A 23197-nucleotide genomic window follows, 5' to 3' on the forward strand; every position below is an offset into this window, starting at 1 on the left:
AACTGCCCGAGGACTCATGCATAAGGGACAAAGCACTTAGCATGTCTGGCCCCAACGAAGCTTCTGCATTCTGGTTCCCAAAATAAATCCATTTATTGCTCCCTCCTGGGTGTGCCTTCTTGCGTGTGCCTAAAAGAAGCAGCGTGTTGATTATATCCTTAGCTTCCTGTAGACTCCAAAAGCTCGAGCACGATGACCAAATTCAAATGAAAGGACCGGGGGACATGAATTTGCATAATACACACACTGAGCAAAAGAAGGAGCTACAAGGTAGAGCTACAAATGAAGTCAATTTTACTTCCATGAAGACAAAAATTAGAGTACGCTTGTACCCCCCCCCCCCCCCCCCCCACCAATTCAATGATGTATCCTCAGATACTCCTCATACAAATTCATCCTAATGTTCACTTGAAAGTTGAGCACAGTGCCTGTTTTCTTTTTTTTACCCCTGCTCCCACTTTCCCCGTCTCCCTGTGGCAATGTCACAGGGGATTAAGTCAGGGAGGCCAGGGGACTTGTTTGGGATTCATCTGGAGGGAGGTTGGAAGCTGGTAGTGGTACCCACAGGGCAGGCAGCCAGCAGACTTACCCCCCCCTCCCCATCTTCCTCTATGTACACCGGCGGGAAGCTGAACATGCTGTAATGGGCCTATTAGCCATGACGTAGGGGGAGATCTAGTGTCAGATCACGCATCCCATAATGACGTCAGCACAGCCTGCGTTAGGTTGACTATTATTAAATCCATACGAAGGGATGTTGCTTTAAAGAGCACATTTATTAGATCCACTGCCCCTTCTCATCCTTCATCATGGTGTGTTAGAACGTTTTCACCACCGAATGAGTTTCCTCTTGAAATGTTTCCCTCCGATTTCCAACAAAATGCTCCCTGCTGATGTTAGAATGCGTAACCAAAAAAACTTCAGAAAGCATAAAGACCGCTAAAAAAGTCCTCATGTAATATTTACTAGTTTAGAACTTCAGGGTCACCAAAAAGAAGGAGAATTCCTCCTTTCTGCTCTGAATCCTAAAACCCTTAGACATGTAATCTGACCTAAACTGTTTCCAGCTTTTAATCAAATCAAGTGCTGACTTTTCTATTTACCTGTAAATAAAAACATCTGTACCCTCAACCACACCAGGAGAGGGTGGGAACATTAATTTTAACACACACACATTTTTATTTATAGTCATGTAGCTCAAACCAATAATATTAATTCAAACATGAGTCCAGGGGTGTTTAGCAGTCAAACCAGGTATCATTGTAATGTGCTGCCAACGATAACTGAACAAGAACAAGACAGGAGTCACGCTCAAGTGGTTTTGCCTTGTTTGCCAGCAGTCTGTTTGTAAGGAAAATGAGTTTGTGGGACCAGTCTGCAGGATAATAACGCACCATGCTGATGTCAAGGGAACCAAAGTGCTACCTCAATTCGGTGGGACTCGTTTTCTCTTAATTAGTCTTCTCCTTTAATTAACTTGTGTCTTGTCTTTGTCTTGTCAGAGGATGCTTTAGCGCGCCATTTAGCCAGATCAAACGATGTTAACCACCTGTTGGCCAAAGCCGCTGTATATTAAAAACTCAGTCACGTAAAATGAGCTTGGGTGCGACCGACCAGCGTGTTTGTCAGCTAGCAGCGGCTGCGGCTGACCAGCAGCACCGGCAGAGAGCTGGGAAACAGCCCAAAGACTCTCGCCGTACTCTACGCCGTACTCTACTCTCTCAGGAGAGCAGGCCAGAGGAAACAGGCCACCAATCAGTGGCTCACGCAGCCGCATACCTTCATCACCCAGTCCATTAATACCGCCTGTTTTGTTCCACGCTGTTTCGCTGTACCCAGACAAACAGTCGTTCTCCTCCAGCTGCTGTCACACGTGTGCACACTGACATACCCTCCAGCAGAGTCATGCTCCGTTGGGGGGGCGCCGGAGGTGGTTGGCTGAAGAGGAAACAGCACATGTGTGTGTTTGTTTGGGCTGTTTCTTTCGTTTTTAGTCCATGTGAATTACGTTTTGCCCAACACTCTTTGTAATGTATGCGGACACACAAATGCACATCGTGCCTCAAAGGCCCGGAAAACAAAGTCACGTCCTGTAAATAGTTAGCATTTAGTCTTGACGCGCACACTGCACATGAAGCCCTCACAGGCTGTATAACCACCCTCACAACCAACTGAGCCTCTTCCTCCATTAAGTCCACCTCCAGAGATCCTCCCTGCAGCAAACGCTGCCATGTAAACTCCAACTAAAGTATAAGTTGTCAACAAATTAAGAAGAAGAAATTTGGCCCATCCAGACAGCAGAGGCTCGCTGTCATGGCTCCAACAGGCTCAAAAGTCAGAGTGTTTTGTTTTTTTCGTTCTCTCGACATTTCAAGCACAAGTTGGCTTTTTAAAAAATTTCCATCTTAACCCTGACTTGACCACAGGAAGTGGAATGTTCCATTGTCACCCAAGCTCCTTCTTTTGATGGATACGTCTAAAAAAGGGTGAGACCAATGAAAACGTCCAGCTGTGGCAAGTTGTTCCTTAAATCTACGCATTAGCAAAAACTTCAATAACATTTCTGGAGTTTGTTTGTTTTTTATTGTGGGATGGATTAACATCTTGTCACTGATGTCAGACTGACTGTTTGATTCCTGGGGTTTGAAAAATGGCATCAACAGACTTTTTGAGCACAGCAGTTAGAGGGTCGAGTTTTAACTGTGATTGAATGATTAACAGCAAAATGAAATATTTATACTATCACACGTGAATGTGTCGCGTTCGTCCTGGTCTTATACTGTGCTTTTGATGAATAATTCTTGCTCTTGCAGTTTGTCCTCATTTCCTTTGGCACATCAGTTAAGAGTTTCCAAGCCAATGTCCCATTTTGTGGCATCTCAGCTGCTGTTCACACAGAAACTCAATTCAAGATGACAGAAAGTTTTTAGGCTGAACTTGATTTCACGAAGCGTGTCTCTTGAAATTGCTGCTTTCTTATTCTATGTGGAGGAATGTAGTCTGCGCTTCATGGGGGAAACCTCTGTAGTGTGAGCCAATCACAGGGTTTTGGCGTGACCCTTTGACCTGTGCTCCTCCAGTGCATCCCTGAAAGCATGTGTCCTTCTCTGAGCTGAAATAAGCTGCCTTGGCTGCAGAGAGTGCCGCACCTCATTTTAATCAGGCTTGGGGGAGTGAAATATGGGCCTGGTGAGCAGGCGGTACCCGACCTCCATTCATCTGGTTTCAATCTTCTCTCCACCCTCACTTGCGGCTGTGGGCATTCCATTTCTAGACCTTTGGGAGAGGGGGGGTTGGGAAGTGCTGAGCAGCACAAAGGCCAGGTTTATTTGTTTGAGGGAGTGTGCCTGTGTGTGCACGGGGACTCACAAGCTCTGGTTATGATTAAAAATGTGTAACCGATGCCGTCCTTCACATTTATGTGTGTAACACATTTTCAGTGAGGTGTGACTCCACAAGACACTGAATACTCTCATTGTTCTGCTAGCAAAGATAGCAGCTCTAAACTCTGGCACACACACATCGTAGCCAATAACTCCTGAGTTTTAGATGGCTTCTGGTCAAATAAATAAACATTAGGGAAATAGACATTCACGTCTGTTTGTGCAAATAAAGTCGTGCATATTGTTGTTGTGCTTTCATGAGAATTCCTCATCACGTTGGCCTCATTCCTCGCTGTGTAACTGCCCCACCGGTCCACACCTTCAGGTAGACAGCTGCCAAAGCAGATATGGCGTCTTCCTTCCTGTGGGTCAATGGCTGCTATCACCATGTCCTCCCTTGTTCTTGTCTTGGAAGGACAGGTTGTCTCTTTTGTCCCTTGCAGGAGGAAACATTGGCTATTACAGCATCATACCTCCGTTCAGAAACCAGGATTTGGTATAACATTCTTCCTGTAACTGATCTAATAAATAAGTTCTCGTATGCACACCCCTGTGTTATGCTAGCGCTGGACACGTAGGGAGGGAGTTAGCTTCCCGTCTGTTTTCAATTAACCAAAGCTGTGCAGAAAGAGGGGCTGCTCTGTATTCAGTTCTTATTTGCATGCGGTTCTAGTCCAGTAAATTAGCAGGACTTGACTTGAGACAGTAACCTGAGTGGACTGAATGATGGAGTTGTCTCTCAGGAAGAGGATATGAAGAACCTCTCCAGATTATATTACCTCTCTGAACACAAGCTTCTACTATTTAATATCTTACCATGTTGCTAAAGCTTAACTTCAGTGCTGCTCCAAATATAGCGCTAGCTTGAGGCTTGTTTTTCTCCTTTTCCCCCTGTTAGTCACGTGTACGCTAACTTAACCATATCATCCGCTGTGCCTTTTATTGTCTCCCCACAAGATGGTAAAGACTTCTTTGAAACTCAGCTGCATTTAATAGAAGTCAGCTCTTACGGTGTCAGAGCTGGATAGTTTTAAAAGTTTTTATTGGTCTTTCGCTTTTTTGATGCATCCATCTTAAGGAGCTTGGGTGACAGCGGTAAATTCCACTTCCTGTGGTCACGCACCGCGTCAGCTCTAGTTTCAACCTAATGGACGTAAGAAAATGCAGATTGCAGCAAAACCTGCTTGGCAGCACACAAGCTTATTAAGTATTGATCCGCTGAGGTCAGTGTCCATGTCGAGCCACTCCAACAATATGAGGGAAGTTCTTTCACTGTCTCGCCAGGCACAAATTGAGATTAGACTACATAAATAACCAGGAAAAGTGCCCACGGTCATGTGTGCCAAGAAAAAGGAAGAAGAAAGACTGTTTATCTGTGCGCTCTGGGCATTTTGGCTGTTTAATTCATATCAGGCCCATCTGTTCAAGCTCTAGCAGTGGATGATGTCGCTGATATGATGTCATTCCATACCAGCAGGAAAGCTTTAAGTTGATCAGCAGCAGGCAAAGTCAGCTTCTTCCCCGTTTTAATGAAGACAGACAATCTTGTTTCTCTTTGCACCATCTGGCGTCAGGAGACGGAGAACAACGGTCCCCCGTGTCGACCATCCTCTGGTCTCTGCACTGTCGGTGGAGATCCCTGCCGTGAATGTTGTCCATTCTCTGTCCCAAAAGTCCTGCCAAAAAAAGCACAAGCAGGAAGAATGCGTTCCAACAAAGGCTGTTGAACAGGGAGCGTTCAGGGATGACTGAAAGTCACGTCCAGGGAAAGTTTTCTCTGTGGCAGAAACCAATTTTGATTTCAGTCCAAGCAGATGCTGTAACTGGATTTGGACTTGTCGGATTCAGATCACAAATTGGTGATTTTCCTCTCTGAAATTCAGATGGGTGCCCTCGCGCCAGGCGTGTATGTGAAATGAGTTTCAGGAAAAAAAAAATTCTTATTCTTATTGCTTATCTTTCCATGTCAAAAGATCCAAATCTGTCTGCTCATGGCAGCAGGTTTATTCAAGGCGCCGCTTCAGCAACCATGGTGTTCCTGCTGCTCTGGGACTGCCACACAAAAGAAACATTATCATCATTTTCATTGGTATAAGAAAACGTTGATGATGGTGATGAAATGCGTTTTCATTAGAAGAAGAGAGAGAGTGAGAGAGAGAAGTAGCAGACACACACTGTGAGCATGTCTTTTGTCTCTCTTTTGTCGGTGTCACTCTTTCCACTTGGTCACGCTGCCTCCCTGCGTATTTTTAGAAAGCAAGTTCGGGTGGAAAGAATTCCAAATCGGACTGGTTTACCTTAAATACGCTTATGTAACCCCTCCATTTAGGTTTTTGAGCCTCTGTTGCTACTTTATTTCAATCTGAGGTCATTCTGCTGGTTAGCATTAGATGGCTTTCTTCAATTTACTATAGAACAAGATTGTATTTTACCAGAAATGCATCCTAATATTGCGATGAGAGTGTAGCTTTTCCCCTGTTTGCTGCTTAATGCAGATGTATAAAGGAGATGAAGCATGGTGGACAGCTCCACCGCGTCTGCTGTGACCAGATGCACGGCTGATAAGATATGTATAGCACTGTAAGCAGGTTTTGCTGGCTGTCCCTCTCTGGAGGACTGGTGTAATTAGCTTTTTTCTCCATCCTTCCCCTGCTTCCTTATTTTGTAGAAGGAAAAGACAGAAAGCTTCAGGGGAATTAAAAGTGCTTGTTGTGAAACTAATTTTGGATCTATTTTGGGAATCTGACAGCGGGACGGTATCCCTGTCGCACGACATGACAGCAGTGAAGGGGCCATGAAAGGGATGCTAATGAAGGCAATAAGAGAGCCACAAGGTGAACATTTAGCACTGTAGTCTTACATTATTCAGCCCTCTGAGCTATTTCATCTTCCCTTCCCCACTCCCACTCCCTCTTTTCCCATTCACCCTCTGGCTTCAAGGGTGGGTCTTGATAGCATTTGTTTATTTATTTATTTGAACCCTCCTCAAAACTATGCGGGTCCCTAGAAGCCCCTCATCAAAGATGAACATCAACACGGTCACTCTGCTGTTACTGATAGATAGATACCGTAGACAGACAGACAGACAGACAGACAGACAGACAGACAGACAGACAGACAGACAGACAGACAGACAGACAGACAGACCGACCGACCGACCGACCGACAGACACACACACACACAGAAGACTAAACTATCGTCACACCCTCTGTGTCAGCCGACGAGAGCAACGGTTGCTGGGTGTAAGACGAGGAGGATTATGGGATTTTACCCCTTCAAAGAGCCAGCCTCCAGTCAGAGTTAGACCGAAAAAAAATCCTTTTTGATTTTCACCGAAGCGCTATATTCATGAGTTGGACCTTGCAACTACAAAGAGCCGAGCAGAGTGCTGCACGCGGCGAACATGTGTTTTAATGGGACATGATAACCTGGTACGTTTAAAGATGCTCGTGTCAGAAGAAGCTGTAATTAAAAAGTCATCTGTGGCTGGAGGAATCAGCATCTCTCCCTGAGCGAACATGGGAGCAGTTTCAAACGAGCGAGGCAGCCTCTGATGTGCTGCTGCAGCCGAAGGTTTGAGCCTGTCACGAGTTTGCCTGGTTTGAAATCCTTTCGACGCTAATCGAGAGCGATGAACCACCTAACTGTGAAAGTCAGTCCTGTGTTAGTTATTTTTTGCCATTTTCGTACAATAGCTGTTCCCTTTGTAGGGAAGCTTTCTGTGCCTCAGCTAAAATCTCATTTTACCAACAATAAGAATGGAGCCATTCTGTAGGCTGCCAGACTGAGCAACGTGCATTAAAACCCAATAATTAAGGGACCGTGTATGAAAGAGAAAACCAGACGTCTCCTTGGTGCTTCTGTCTACTCTGAATGGCTGTAAAAGACCTTTTAGCTGGCGCAGGCAAGAAATTTCAGCCCGCTACTCTGAGGACACCTACATCCGTCTTTGCTTTTAGATGGATCAAAAAGCCAGAGTTTGCCTCTCTGTCAGACAGTGGAAGTGTGTGTGAGACAGACTGTGTGTTTATATCAAGTACAGCTCACACAAACCAGCCACAGCGGCGCTGAGCAGGTGTTTGGACATCGGCTGTGTTTGTGGAAATGAAGCAGATGTGAGCCAGTGCTAACCTGTCTCGAATACCTATTATAATCTGTCCCCACGCTGATGACCTGCAGTAGGCCCTTAAAATAAGCATTGTGCCATCCTTCCGCCCCTCCCTCAACCTGTTTTCTTCTGTCCTCTCGCTCCACCCGCCCTCCGTCTCTCGCTGTCCCCTTCCCGTCTCTGATCCGCCATGTCGGAGTAGCAGAGGTCAAAAGCTCTGGACGCTGCAGAGGCCTCAGCCTATCCAATGTGCTGACGGCAGGGATATGGGACTTGACTTTGGGCAGTGTGAAAGATCCAGGCCTGTCTTGTTTGTCTGTCTGTCCGTCTCAGTGGCCACACTATAATAAGATTGCAGGGCTCTGAACGGCAGATTTACTGGAGCACAACTCCCCCTAGGGCCTTGTCATAGAAATGGGTTCCTCTACATTTCACCCCGGCCTCTCTCTCTCTCTCGCCCTCTCTCTCTGGCTCTCTCATATATTTCTATCATTCCTCCTCATCCTCTTTCCAAACCTCTTGTGTCAGCACTGGCCTTGTTTTGTTAATTATGATTTTCTTCTTTCTTTTCCGGGTTTAAAGATTGAAGCTAGCCATAAATGCGAGTAGGACGCTGAGCCAAACAGGGTTAAGAAAAGTCCCAGTGAAGGAAAGAAGGGTGTCGAAGCCAGCAGCCATATCACAAGTGCTCTCCACATTCATATTTCCCTCAGGACGTCCACATTAGGATGCCCTTTCTCAGATCTGTGCGGAATGTTTTAAGGACATGTTAATACACAGAGCTGTGAGCTGGAATCCAGGTTTTTAACCATTGTTTCATTCTTGTCATTTAAATTGTGCCCAACCAAATGTCAAGGTCTTGAACCAAAATAAAACTGGCACCGAGATGATGCTGTCATGTCTCTTAGCTAATGTTGACACAAATGATGGGCTCTTGCTGTCCAACCATCCCAGCTGTGTACACTTTGTGGTGAATGAGGCCAAAGCAAATGCAGAAGCAACGCTGTGCGTCATCGCTTCCACAGACGGAAAAGCTCCCCTGCAGCCCCCGAGGTGTCACCAAAGCTTTTGTCTGCCTCATTCTTTCATGTATTAAGATGGTTGACAGGTAGCCTTTACTCACTCCCAGGAAGAAGGAGCTCACCTTTGCTAGTTTTAAGAGACATTCACAATAAATCAGTGTCTGGAATCACAACCCCAGCGTCAGGAGCGATGAGCCTTGAAGGCGAGTCTGAAGCTGAAAACAAGGAGGAGGGATAAACATTATGAAGAGGGCTGCTGTACACTAATACTTACAGGTTATGTGTTTTGATGCTTCTCAATGGAGGAAGGCAGAGCCAATACCAAACCGGGAGGGGGGGGCTCCCTGCTAGAGCAACCAACAGAAGCTCCACCCACATGGTGGCCTTTTCCTCACTCTGACAACACTGATGAATTCGCAAGTGCCGCATTAAAAACTTAAAAGCCATGTCCAGAACTTCCTCAGTAAGCAGGTTCCTCCACTATCTGCTGACTAATGGTGGGCCAAGAGAGCAGAAGAACTTCAGCAGCTCAGAGCTGCCAAAGGAGCTTGGACACAAAACCGCCGTCTCTCTGCGTGAATGAAGGAAAATCCTGTTAGTTTTCCAAAGACAGACGCCATGAGATGAACCCAGAGCTCTGACAAAACTTGGAAAAGTGCTGAAACCTGTCAGATGATGTCATACGTGAGGGTGAAGTTGTTTGTGTGGGACGCGCTCCTCGCCCCCGTGTCCTGCGTCAGCACTGACTCACTGGTTTCACGGCACACGGCTGACATTTTGATTGGCCCGGAGCTCCCTGGTGGGACAGGGCGGTGGCTCTTGTGAGGGTGGACTGGGGAGCGAGTGGACAGACACCGAGTGCTGGCCACATTTGGCCCCCCTGAGGAACATTTGACAGCATGTGATTGCGTCTGCTGAGCATTCTTTTCCTGAGAATCTCGCTCCAATCACCGCCGTGCAGACACAACATCTCCTGTGCTGTTTGCTGAAACCGCACGGCGCTCTTTATTTATTCAGCGAAGGAGGAAATATTGAACCCTCAAGCTTTTTAGCAGCATGTTAATGAAAAGAAGATGTAACAATATTTACACAGCCCGTACATTCCAGCATACATCTGCTGGCTGGATAACTTGATTTTAAGCATTCTGAAATCCCTCAGAGCTTCTCTTTCAGTTAAATTAAAAGCAGGTAGTTCATTTAACTGCTGGGGAGCCAAAAATATCAACTGCTTTTGTCTGTGTTTAGCAGAGCTGCAGCCTCTGAACCGATGGGGGGTCAGATGCTTTAGCACGCACCATCCCCTCGAGAAAAACGCTCACGCACAAAAACACCATCCTCACGTTGAGCCTCCAGCAAAAGCCCTCGTGAAGCCTTTGGCTAATTCCGCTCAAGCCCACCGGGCTGTCGGGCATCCTCCAATAAATTAGCCTGACTGCGCTCCCACTGAGACCCAGGCCCTGACAGGCCCTGGCCACCACTCAAAGAGATTCGCCTGTGCACACACGCCGATGATGACTGCAGCCTTTTTCACTCTGATCTTCACAGAGGAGTGGGGGCCTTTGGGGTCAGTACCAGTGGTTCTCGAAACAACTGTCCAAAAATAAAGAAGAGTAGATTCTGAATTTACATGAAATCGCCCGACGGTTGTGTTGAGTGTAAAAAATGCTCACTATATTTTGCTCACTAGGGGTTTTCTCACTTTCGATAATAACGATAATCACAAAAAAATAAGGATAATCACAAAAAAATAATTTTTTAAACCTTTTTAGTTTCAATTTGTATCTTTTTTCTAGCTAGCATTAGAGAGATGTTGATAACAATGACACCTGCCAAGAGATGTTCCTGTATATAAGAGGGTCCGGGGGCCTTAAGGGGGGGAAGAAAATCTTAAAACGTATTTTCTTTAAAGCGACTGTCTTCAGAGTCTGACTGACATCTTAGCCTCCATCAGTCACTGATTGAGTTTCTGGGTCATACCTCTCACTGTGTCTTCCTGTCTCAATTTTCCCTGTTTCCAGTTGTCATGGTAATGGCAGCCTGATCTGACATGGCTCTGCCTCTCTTCTCTTCTTCCTCAGTTGCACTCAGCCTGCTGTCAGCAGATGCTCAGATAGAGATGAAGAAAGTGGTCGGGGACAATGCCACCTTACCCTGCCACCATCAGTTCCCCACATCTGACTCGTTTGACATCGAGTGGCTGCTGCAGAAACCAAACTCCAAACAGATCGTGGTAAGATAAGATGTGTTTGTCTGTTTGATTCCTCCCCACCTTCCCGCAGCCTGGATTATCAAGGCTTTAAACTGAAAACAAGCCCTTTGAAATTGTAATTTCGCCGAGTCTTGGCAGTGATGACACTGTAATCCACCTATAAATACTTATTGTTAAAGATGGATTACCTTTTTACAGGAGCACAAGACCATTTCTATCCTCCTCTGAAGGTGAAAAAACCTTTTTTTTATCCTGGTAAAGCCGAACATAAAGACAAGAACTACTTAAACGCACCTTGACAGCTTTGAATCTTGTACTTACAGGTTTTATGACAGGCTGATTTATCCAGGCAACATTTTGTCTCTGTCTCTGCAACTATTTAACGCAATCCCCAAAGTTCTTCTTGGAACAAGGATCTTCCTGCAGTTCCCCAGATTCCTTTAGTCTTGCCTTCAGTTGTGAGACACAAACCTCCTATGAATGTTTCCAGCTTAGAAGAACAATCAATGCTGACCCCCTAGAATGTAAATGTTGGCAACACTCTATCAGAGACTCCAACCTCTGCACATTTCACCTTAGCATGTGCCGCCAAAACCAAGAGATTTAAATCCGCGCTCACGTTAAACTAAACACAAAGGTTTGTCCACTGCCTCCAAAGATATCTGGGTTTGTTGAAACAGCTTTGACTCTGTGCTTCTCCTCTCTTTGTCTGATCAGAGATACGGCATCAAATCTAACCAGCTTTTATCAGAAGGAAGGCAAGTGTTTCTCTGGAATGGAGGCTTTTGTTTGATTGGGGTAGAGACGTGGAGCCGTGTGAGGAAGGAGAGGACTGAAACAGAATAAAAGAAAGGACAGGACAAGTGTCTTTGGCTTTGATAAATCACACAGGTTTATGAATATTTAACGAGAAGATAACAGACGGCAGCATTAACTGTCCGTCCGTCTGTCTGTCTGTCTGCAAGTCCGTCTTGAGGGTTATATAATGAAGGTCAGTCTGCAGAGGGAAACATCTACCTGCACACAGAGCTGTCGGTGCATAAGTACTGATATAGCGAACGTTCCACCAATCGTATTTAGCATTCGCATTAAAATCACCAGTCTCTTTTCACGTTGCATGAAATGAAAGCGTGAAATTATTCTACGTGATGTCATTTTTTTCTGACAGTTTTTCAAAGCAGAGGTATGATTATGCCACCTGTGGGAGGGGGCGTGCGCACCTCCGTGGTTTCAAACACTACCTGTAGCCTGTAGCGCTGTCCTATATTTGTGTTTGCATTCAGACCACATCGGCACACGTTTGCTTGTTGCTGCTTTGCATGTGTGGGTCTGTGCATGTGCGTGTGCATATAAATGGCCAGTCGTCACCTGTGATCACAACAGGTGCCCCCGTTTGGTTGGTACTGATGTGCTGTGGCACCAGCATTTAGCAGCCCCCATCTGCAGGCCCTCACTGGCCCTGAGTAACAGGCCACTACGACGAGTGTGTGTGTGTGTGTGTGTGTGTGTATGGAGGGAGGGAGGGAGGGCGGGAGATGTATAGATTTGTATAGTTTTGTTGTATGGTTGGACATATTTTTATTTCATGACTGAGTTATTCACACAAAAAGAGCCACCGACTCCTCCTGTATGTTTGTGTCTTGATTTTGACAAAGAGAGAATAAATGTAGATAATTTTATTTCAAAAGAGGTAGGAGATCTTTACTATTACGGATTATATAAATGAATAAAATCCATCTGGCCATCTTCTTCCACATATCCGGTACCGGGTCGCTGGCGCAGCAGCCTGAGCAGGGACATCCAGACTCCCCTCTTCCTGGACACTTTCTCCAGCTCTTCCGGGGCATCCCAAAGCCTTCTTGATGTTACTGGCTGCCGACAGCCACGCATGAGTATTCCCAGAATCCTCCAGCATATGCGTTCATTCATTTAAAAGGAGTGTTCATTAATAATTGGTCGTTAACGATGATTCTGTGTGGCTCCCTCCTGCGACAGTAACACACAGATGTGGCGGAGCTGCACATCAGCACTGTGGGTTTAAATATGAATGAAAAGCTGTAAAATAAAGTGAGTGACCTACATCAGAGGGTGCAAAAATTATATTTTCAACACAGTTTGAGGGTTTGGTGTGACTGAATATCTGCAGACATCTGCTGGATTTGAAAACATGTCCAATTATCGTCGTTCCAAGTGCTGCCATCAATATTGTCAAGAAGAAATCTTTTTAATTGTTTGGTTAAATTTCACTCATATTCATCCATTTGGGTAAAACAGATTTGTTATTTTGTGTGAAATGTTGAGTATATGCTGCGCTCTGTGCAGATGATCACCTTCTTCGGGGGCCGGGTGTACACCAATGAGGCGATGGGCAGCGAGGCCAGCCGTCTGTCCTTTGCCGGGGACTACCTGAGCGGGGACGCCTCCCTCCTGATCAGCGACCTGCTGCTGACTGACTCTGGGGAATATTCCTGCAAAGTCAAAAGTGGCGGGAAGATACAATGGAACCGGGTCAACCTCATCGTGCTGGGTGAGCATTGTCAGTGCTTCATCCGCGAGGAGATTTAGTTACCAAGAAGCCCAGACCCATTTATACCAACACACACTCACACACGCAGACATAATGAGTGGATCATTAGCCTGGCACACTTCCTCCGTCACGCTGCCTGATCTAATGATTCACTTTAATTTAGACTCTGTGATTTGATTTCGCTCAGGCTTCATTTGGATTGCTTTGATGATGAGGTGAGACCAGAAACATAGGAGTCGGTGGACGAGCACGGAATGGATTGATTATATCAGCGTCAGAGATGCAGGGACAGGTCTCACGATGCACGAAGGTCAGAACAACCACAGAGCCCTGTGGAACCGGATTCACTGGCTGAGAATGTGAGAACTATTGTCCCAGAGAAACATAAGTGGAATAATTAACATTGTCAGAATTCAACTTTTTCCTTTCATTCTCCAGAATAGTTGCTAGGTTTGCTAGTTGGCTAGTTTACAGGTAAAGCCATAACCTGACAGGGGAGGTAAAGTTCCAGCAAAGTGGGAACACACCAAATGGAAATAGTCTGGAATGGTTCATGTGTGTAGCCCAGTCTAAAACACTAGGTTTACAGCAGGGGGCTCTGCTGGAGTTCCTCCTCATCTTCATCGTCCTTAATATAACCTGTAGATGAGCTTCAGAGGAAAATTGTTTCAGTGAGTCGTGTCTGTGACTTTAGTCTTACTTAAGCTCTTCTAGCAGAGAAAAGCCCGTTTGAGCCTCTTTGAGGTGCAGCAGAGGGTTTGTTGTGAATTTTATCCTCCTTTTTCCACCCGTTTCATTTGTCGGATGTACAGATGGTCATAAATGGCCAATCCCAGTGTTCATATGCTCCTCTGCCAATAAATCTCAAATAGCTCTGACCAACTCTGAAGGAGAGACAGCAATAAAACAGTCAGGCCAACAACTCACTGGTGGGAGGAGCGGAAAGCAGTTTATTAATCACCATGGGAGATTAGTTCAACCTACTGGTTCTACTGGAAGGACTGTCTGTTGTTCCTCTCACTCTTCTCCTCACTATAACTGTCTGCCTGTGGCTTTTTGGTGACACATTCTAAGCCAAGCTACTAGCTTAGCAGTAGAACTGATGTGGTGTGAACATGTGTCAGTGTGCGTGCTTGCACACCTCCACTGGCGGTGTAGCAACAACAGCGATGGCTGAACACCTGTGCAGGTGAGGGTGCCGATGGAATTAATGGGTGCGATTGAGGTGCTTCCTGTTTGCTGAGTCTAATTCTGTGGCAGGATCTGTTGGGGACAAATAGAGGAGAGTTTCTACGTCCAAACAGAGCAGCTGCCTCCAGCTACTGGACTAGGACCACGACCTTTGACCTGTGCAGAACACGTGACCACAGGCAGTGACAGCCACCAGCTTTGGGTCACATCGATCCATTGCCGAGGGACCTTTTTAGTCCATTTCATTTTATTTTCTTTACACTTTAGTCTTTACTGCTCCAGTACTCCAGCTGCTGTAGTTTGTCTCTGCCAACATACTCACGGGCATTGTGGAGCTCAGTAACCTTGTTATTAGTTTTGAGATGCACGATTCTGTGCACGAGCTGACCTGCTGATTTGGATGTCAGTCGTCCAGATTCTGTCCTGCTTCAGCAGAACCGTCAATGAGAGGCAGAAACCATTCTGGCTTCAGCCAAAGCTCATAAGTGATGATGAATGAAACCGCTGATCTTCTTAGTGTTTAAGTCATTCACTGATTTGTGCACTCTTACATCCGGAAACATCTCCGTCAACACCGACACAACGGTGTCGGTGTTGACGGTGTCTGATTCACATGTGTGTTTCCAGTTAAACCTTCCAAGCCGAGGTGCTGGATGGATGGCAAACTGTTGGAAGGCAGCGACGTCAAACTGAGCTGCAAGTCCAGCGATGGGTCCGATCCCATCCATTACAAGTGGGAGCGCGTCCTGGACAAAGGCAAGAGCCTGGGAAAGCTGCCCAACCTCGCACTGATCGGTAAGGAACGTGCGCAGATGAGTCCTTTGCCGTTCAGTCAGCATTTTGATACTCAACATTTGTTCTGCGGTCCGGCTGTGATCAGGTTCCCAGATCGATGCTTTCAACCGGTACAGCCACGTTTTCTGAATTCCAATATGTTTCGAGAGGATGTTTTAATTGTGGCAGTGAGGACGCCAGCCAGTGCACGCCTCTCCTCTCTGTGCACCTCCTGACTCTCGGGGAGGATCAATAATATTAACCCATCCAGGCTTATCTGTGATGGTTTCAACAGGGCCTGTGTTGTTGGTGCTCTTCTTGGATCAGAAAGAAAATAAACATCCCTTTAATAGTAACAGAGGTAGTTTGGATCACAAAATCCCAATAGGAGGATGCTTCTACCTCCTCTGCGCTGTGGACTATAACATTCCTCGTCCCCCAGGGTGCCACTCTATCCTCTCTCAGCCGTGGCCTTAGCTGTGGCATCCAGGTTTGTTCGCGTGCAGACGGAAACCTTCAAATTAATGGTCTCTACTAAACAACACCTGGTCAGTCTAATTGGTTTCCAGCGGATGGTAACTCAGAGCAGCCATTATTTATGTCCCTGCTGAAAGGTAATCTCACATGGGTGTCGCTGGCGGGAAAGACTGAACGCCCCACCAGACCTTTTTGGACACTTTTCAAGTTACAAACCAAACCCTGAGTCAGTGTCTCAAATTCATGATCAGTGTCTAACTGTCCTGCAAAAGATTTTTTTTTAAAAAACAAGACAGAGTCCTCATGAAGCGTCCCTCTTGTTTTTCTGTTTCAAATGTATTTTATGGGATGTAATGGCCAGACTAATAAAGTGAAAATCTAATGTGCTGATAACTACTGGGGCAAAAATAAATCTCCACATCACGATTGAAGCCCAGAGTGCAGAATTTCATCCTGGCTGGTGAAGATTTAGTTAGGAATGAATTCTGGTTCTTTCACAGATCTGAAGAACCCAGAAATTGTGACTCTGAGGAACCTGACCATGGACAGCGCAGGTGTCTACAGGTGCACAGCCAGCAATGATGTGGGAGAGGAAAACTGCACCATTGAGGTCACCATGCAATGTGAGACTTCGCCTCCTACCAACATGCACTCTGATGGATTGTAGCTGTTTGAAGTTGCAGATGGAAATTCTTTCCCTCCTCTACCTGCTTTTCCATCCACATCTATTTTCTGTGCTTCGACACTGCTGTGTTTCACTGTCACACTCACGCTGATAGCTCCAGAACAGTCAGGGACACCTGTGCAGATACACACACACAAAAACACACACATATACACACACAGGCACTACTCAGCAGTTTGAGGCCCATACATTGATTTTATGCACTGCAGTAAATGTTTGGGGGGTGTTAATTTAAAAGGGAAACAGAATGTGTGGATTTAATAAAGGAAGGAAGGAAGAAACCAACCAACCAAGCAACCAAGCACAATCACACTTCACATCCTTTTTCTCCGTCCACAGATGTGAGGGAGGTCGGCATGGTCGCAGGTGTGGTGGTGGGTATTTCCCTCGCCGTCCTCATCGTCGTCTTGATCATCTGGCTCGTCTTTCGGAAGAAAGAGAAAAAGAAGTATGAGGAGGAGGAGACTCCGAATGAGATCAGGTAGATCATCCAACGCGTCCGTCTGTTCTGTGTTGACGCCCCGACTTCTGTCCCAAACAAACTCCAGAAAAAACAACATAAATCACTGTTTCACATTAAAGGAGCCCAGACAAAATGTTCATACTGAAAAATACAATGACATGACTTAGTTTATTCACATCCCTTAACTTTTGAAGGTGAAAAAACGGCCGCAGAGCTTTGTCTGAATCCGTGTTTGAAGATAAAGAAGTTGTGCAAGGATGATCCTTAAGAGCCACCTTTGTTGCTTAGCCAGGACACATTTTTTTGCACGTTGCTGAAATGACGATGGACATGCATCCAGATTGAGCACCGTCTCTCTTGCTGCATTAAGGGGCAGAGCGCAGGGGTGCGCTCAAGCGGAGCATCAACACACGTCTCCTCAATTTGGAGCTAAACCAGCAGGAATTGGCCAAAAATGTCCAGACCACATTCCCAAGCGTCTGTAACAAGAAAACTCTTTCTGGAGCAGCATATTTTTCACTTTAACCTTCATGTTTTTCCAACTGCAACAAAGAAACTGCATTAAAATAGTTTAGCACCAGGGAAAAAGTCAAATTTTTGAGAAGGTTCACATTTGGGATTTATGTTTGACCTTTAAAATATCACAGTAAAAAACCCGGATCAGCATTTGGCTCCGACTGCTACACTGATTTGCAACGTTTGATTCATAACTCCCTTCAGCACATATTAAATTATACTTGGAGTTCAAACATTGGAAAATTGATAGCTGTGTGCTATTATTTATGTGTCTGTAAATTTGTTCCAGTGTCGGAATGATCAGACTCTGGAATGACCTGCTTTGTTTTTCAAGAATCATAATTTAAGATATTTTTCTTTGGAGTAAATCACAATGTGCAGAGCACCACACGGCTTCTGAGGAGCTGATGAGTGCCCAGTGAAACTAAGCGCAACTTAATGGAAACAGATATAAAGGCTGGAAATGTTTGCATGAGGCATCCATGAAAATGGAGATATTAGTCCTTGACAATATCGCAGCACTTGTTACCTTATTTTCAGGGAGATTAATGCAGCTGTGAGGGGTTTTTTTGCTTTCTTTCTCTACTGCTGGACTTTGTCCCGCCGGAACAGCAGATGCTTGAAGCCAGATTTAATTTTATCCTCATTTAGGAGTTGTATCAAGGCAAGAATGGCTCCACTGGAATGTGTGAAGAGTCTAACTCTCGCTGTCCTCTGTTTTCCCCACCACAGGGAGGACGCAGAGGCTCCCAAAGCGAAGCTAGTCAAGCCCAACTCCTTGTCGTCGTCTCGTTCTGGCAGCTCTCGATCCGGGGCCTCCTCCACCCAGTCCATGGTGCACAACAGTGCTCAGCGTGGTCCCCGGCCCCGCCCTCCGGCCGTAGCGGCTCTCAAGGAAAACGGACAGCCTCCCGGCTTCCCTCAGTCCCCTCCATCCTACACCTCCGTGGTGCCCCCTAAAACCCCGGAGCCCCCCACTACTCCCAAATTCAACTCCAGGAACATGTCTGGGCCAACACCTCCCACCCTCATGGTCCCTGCCCAGACCAAGGCCTTTCAGACTGTGTAAGACTGAAAGGTCGACATGTGAGGAGTTCACCCCCTAATTCAAGACCTATACCCCCCCCCCCCCCACTCCTTCGACAGACTAAGTTTCTTCTGTAAAAGGAAGAGATGCAAATAGTTTAAAGGATGTACTTAAAAGAATCAATATAATAAGTCCAAAAGTACTTTTAATGAATGCCTACATACAGAAGGATAATACGATATGCTTGCCCCATAATGAAATAACACAAAAACAAAATAAGACAGAAGCTCCTGATGCAACATAATTTGTGTCTCGTGGCTGAAGGCAGAACTTTTTCTGTTCTTTTGTCTTTGGAAGGAACTGCAAACAGCATGTGCAGCGAAGTGGAAGGACCCCCCCTTCCCCTCCCAGTCCAGCTTATATTTATTTATAAAATCAAAGGCATGCAGGAGGAGGAGGAGAGGGAGGGAGATAAGTGGAGAAAAGCCAGCATTCCTTCAGCCAATACCTACACACAGGCAACAAAGAAGGCTCCAAAAGCAAATCCTCTGGACAGACATGAATGTGTCTGCATCTGGCTCAAACCAGCAATCAGTCCTGCGGGACGTCAGCAGTCAGACATGAGGAATAACCGAGGGACCAGGATGTTGCATTGACAGTCCCCCCACCCCCTTCCTTATTAATCAAATAGCTTTTATTAGGCTCATAGCAATTGAATTTTAAATGTAAGCATCTATTAGACCAGCTGGACTTTTTCTTTCCCGTGTCTCTTCTGTTGGCCAGTGAAAGGGTGACCGGCGGCTTTAGTGCCACCAGTCCTTAGGGAGGCTCATTCAACCTTTCCTTTCAGGTCTTTGTACCTTCCGTTTACCGTTTGCATTTCTGAACCGAAACCAAAATGCGTCGCCATGAATGTGTGAAACTGAGAATCCTTCTCTTTCCTAGCTCTGAGGTGAAACACATTTGACCTAAATTTGATTTCCATCATATAACCATGTCTGAATGAAAAGTGAGGAGGGGGAAATCCTCCAGCAGGGGTGTCCAGATCCAGCCCTCCAGGGTCACAATCCAGCCGGGTTTTCAATCCGACCAAGCAGAACCCACTTTCGCTGAGAAAAGTGGGTTCAGACAGAAATCCTGGCGGGATGGCGATCTTTGGGGACTGGGTGTGAACACCGCTGTCCTACAGGGTGAGTAAGGTCACTGCCAGTCCTCTCCTAGATTGGCCGCACCACAGCCATCCTGCTGAAACACTGCTCCTGCAGAGGCTCTTGGTGGAGCCATTCCCAGCTCTTGCAAACCCATTGCATTCCCACTGAAAGTATCAGAGACAGAAGAGTGAGTAGCCTATCTAGTGTGCCTTTGCAGCCCCTCTTTCCTGTGGTGTTTGGGTTTTTCAGCCCTTATCTACGGCACGATGGTCAAGTCTGTCCACATCCAGCTTTGACTGGCCCAGGCCGACTGTAGCAAAATTTTGCAAGATACCGTTTCACCCACCGGCCCAGGTAATAGATGCAGCGTCCCAGCAGGAGAAATCATCCACAGTGAGAGAGCAGTACGATGTCACAGGACAGCGTTGTGTACATTGTGTAATCAGTCTTGTTTTATATTGTACATACAGATAGATACACATCTGATGTCATTAATCTTAAGAAGGAAGCGGAACTGGTCAGAGAGAAAGTCAGGAGCCAAAATTAAATCATTTTTTGTTGTTTTCTTTGTTTTTTCATCTTAAGTTGGAAGTTTTTTCATTTTATATGGATTCCCCCAACTCAATAAACAAAGAGTTGCTTTGACTCGGTACAATAACTCAAACCTGTTATTGATCTCTCCTTCTCCACTGAGCTGGAGCTGATTTGATTTCCTGACCCTGGCCAGCAGGGGGGGCTGTGCGGCTACAGAGACATGATGGAGTGTATCGTAACAAATGAACTGTCGATGGAATGTGGGGAACTTGTGTTTCTCTGTGTTCCTGCTCGGCTGCCAGTTGATCTCTCACACGTTTATTGATCCCTGGGTGGCTTTTTATTTCACCCCAACAACCTTGTCGTCAGGTATCACCGTCAATCTTTGATCTTTGGCCAGAAATTTGGGAATTGACAAGCAATTTTTTTTCCAAAAATAGGCTCTGAATTTTAATGATGGGATTCATATTGACCATTTCTGTGACCCCTGACCTGGACCGCTACCCACCCACTGCAGGAGCCCAGATGCAGAACACCCTCTCATGTGTGGTGTTTGTGCTATTAACAGAAGAGAGCTGTTTTTATTTTAATTAGTTCATAGCCTTTACTCTCAGGAAAAAAATAACATATATTTACAATTTAAATTGCAATTTAAATTTTAATCCCGCTACGAGTTTAGAGAAACTTCAGAAGAATATTACAGCTCTCCCTGCTGAGAGGTTGCCTCTATTCTGAATTAAACCTTTCGCAAGTTTTCACACACAACTTCTGTCTGAAAGATGTTTGTCTTCACTTTGCAGGGTCCATATGTGATTTCAGTGCACGCAAAAAAAGGCCTTTTACATTAGCCAGAGACAGCAGATAGGAACAGGGTGTGTGTGCATGTTTCTGAATGTATGTGTGTGTGCCAGTGTGGCAGAAGCCCTTGAGCCACGCCCGCACGTGCTGATGTCAGTGGGTGTGAGCGATCCAGCCAGGCAGAGTAACCTCTCCCCAAATTGAGGCGAGACTTAGCATGACTGCCTTCATGCGTCGTTTCTGTGATTATCTGCCTGACGACGTCGCAGACAGCAGCCGTGCTTGTGTTTGCGGGGGCGGCGTCTTGAAACAAAACACCTTCATTATTCATCAAACACTGGCATCACGTGAAGCCCGCTCTGCTCTTCCTGTCTGCTGATGTAGTGCACACTCTGCCCTGGGTTGCACTGCCGGCATGCCAAGGCACACGTAAAGATTCCACTGTTGTATATAGTCACATGGACTAAGTGGCGTGCACACAGTGAATGCAGGTGTGCACAGATGGACTCAACACCAGCCGTCCTACCCTTCTGCTCCTTCCGAATCAGAGTTTTGGCCTGGATGTCAGGAGGGTTTACAAATGAATGATGGAAACCAAGATGCTAAATGTAGCAGCTAGCGTTAGCCCGCATCACCCGGGGACACACAGGCACATGAAAGCAGCTCCTTAGCAGAACACACACATGCACGCAGTAAAAAAAGAGCACGCTCTGCACATTACCAACTTGGAAGGCACATTGAAGGGGCTGGATGAGAGCAGCAGGACTGATATCGAGCCAGGGCTCGTGGGTTTGTTTCATGGAAATTCCCTCCAGAAATATAGCTGCAGAGGTAGACGACTGGATGCAAGTCTTCCAGCTGTTTTTTTATTTGCTTTCCAGCAAACTGAAGACTCAGGTGGCAGATTCCCTAGTATATGATCCCCTTGTGCCACATCCTCCCCCTCATTCTTCAGACACTTTTTCCAACAAATGAAATTGAAGGCGCTTTTGTCACTTCGGCGGCAACTGGAGGAGGAAAATCTGAAGCCACCTCAGACTGTTGGCAGCACATCTCCTGGCATCCTTCAAAACAGCATCCACGGAGCACTATATCCTCTTTTTATTGACACTCTTTAAGGTGCAGCATTTGTTTCTTCTGCACTGTATGATAACGATACGAGTACTTAGCCACAGTGTTTTATGTTCTAGTGCGTGACTTTGTCTTGGGTGGAGGCGACGCTCAGACTCGGTGGTTTGGTCTTGTGCATCAGCGTAGGGGAATGTGATGAAGGAGAAGCCGTCGTCCTCCGGGAGGGCAAAGATTCCTGCATGTCAAAGATGATTGAGCAGATGAATGGGAATGCTTTGCTTTGATGTAACATAACAGTATCAGCTAAAAAAGGTTTTAAAAAAATAACAGAAAGAAACCCTCTACAATTGTAAATATATTCACAGGAGATTTTTATGAAGCTTTATTTTTGTCTTCTTCATTTGAAATGTATCCTCCATGTATCCTGCACTTTTTTGTGTGCTGTTCTTATCACCGGTCTGATGGGACGGTTGTTTCAGGGGGACGCAAGTTCAGCGTTGCTAAAAGGGAAACATAAAACACTTTTGTTTTCTGTAATCGATCATTTCTTCAGCCGCGGTTTTCTCGTTGGTTTTGTAAAACCTTTTTTCCTTTTTCTTTTGGTTGGACAAAAACAATCCATGTAAATATCACAAGTTTTAAAAATGTATATTTTTACGACTTCTGAGTTATTACTCTTTCATTTGCAAATAAAATATTCAATGACAGCTTACCTGGCCACAGCTTGTTTCTTCATTTTCTGTCTATATGACGAGTTTGTCGTCAAAAATGTCGATCGTGTTCTGGTTTAGGCTTGTATCTTCCATCAAAACAATCGCTTTGACATCACTTCCTGCTTCCAGAAACAGGAACTGTTAGCATTTTAGCATGCTAATGAGGAACTGCAACTTTTGTAGCTGTTGGGAGGCTTCAGAACACAAAATGTTGCTGTTTCATCTTTGGCTCAAAGCATTTGATGATAACTGAGACATAACTGAGTTAAAAGTTGGACTTTTAAGTCAGTTTTGGAACTACAGAAGCATTCAAAAGTTGATTTATTTCAGTGGTTTCAGTCTAAAAACTTAAACTCATGTAGATGGTTAAAAAAGCCTTTTAACACAAAAATGTTGGACTACTGAAAAGTTCAGCTACTATCATGGAGGTCTGTGGCACTGCTGCCACAAGAGTTCTGGAAGTCCTATTTGCTCAAGTGACCTTTTGCTCTTCAGTGTCCTCGGCTGCAGTATCTTCAATCTTCCTCCTACTTTCTTTCCTACTCCA

At 45.6% G+C, this 23197-nt stretch overlaps 1 protein-coding gene across 1 annotated transcript in view; it reads left to right on the forward strand.

Annotated features, from left to right (window-relative positions):
- clmpb (CXADR like membrane protein b) overlaps positions 1-22649 on the forward strand; it is a 45485-nt gene extending 22836 nt beyond the window's left edge. The window contains exons 2-7 of the mRNA XM_057049633.1: positions 10593-10744; positions 13046-13250; positions 15069-15236; positions 16193-16315; positions 16717-16858; positions 18089-22649. Coding sequence (XP_056905613.1) covers positions 10593-10744; positions 13046-13250; positions 15069-15236; positions 16193-16315; positions 16717-16858; positions 18089-18425 — 1127 coding nt within the window. The 3' untranslated portion in view covers positions 18426-22649. The remainder of the gene's footprint in view (positions 1-10592; positions 10745-13045; positions 13251-15068; positions 15237-16192; positions 16316-16716; positions 16859-18088) is intronic.
- Positions 22650-23197: the final 548 nt, after the last annotated feature.

The sequence above is a fragment of the Takifugu flavidus genome, chromosome 12, assembly GCF_003711565.1.
Source record: "Takifugu flavidus isolate HTHZ2018 chromosome 12, ASM371156v2, whole genome shotgun sequence".
NCBI lineage: Eukaryota > Metazoa > Chordata > Actinopteri > Tetraodontiformes > Tetraodontidae > Takifugu > Takifugu flavidus.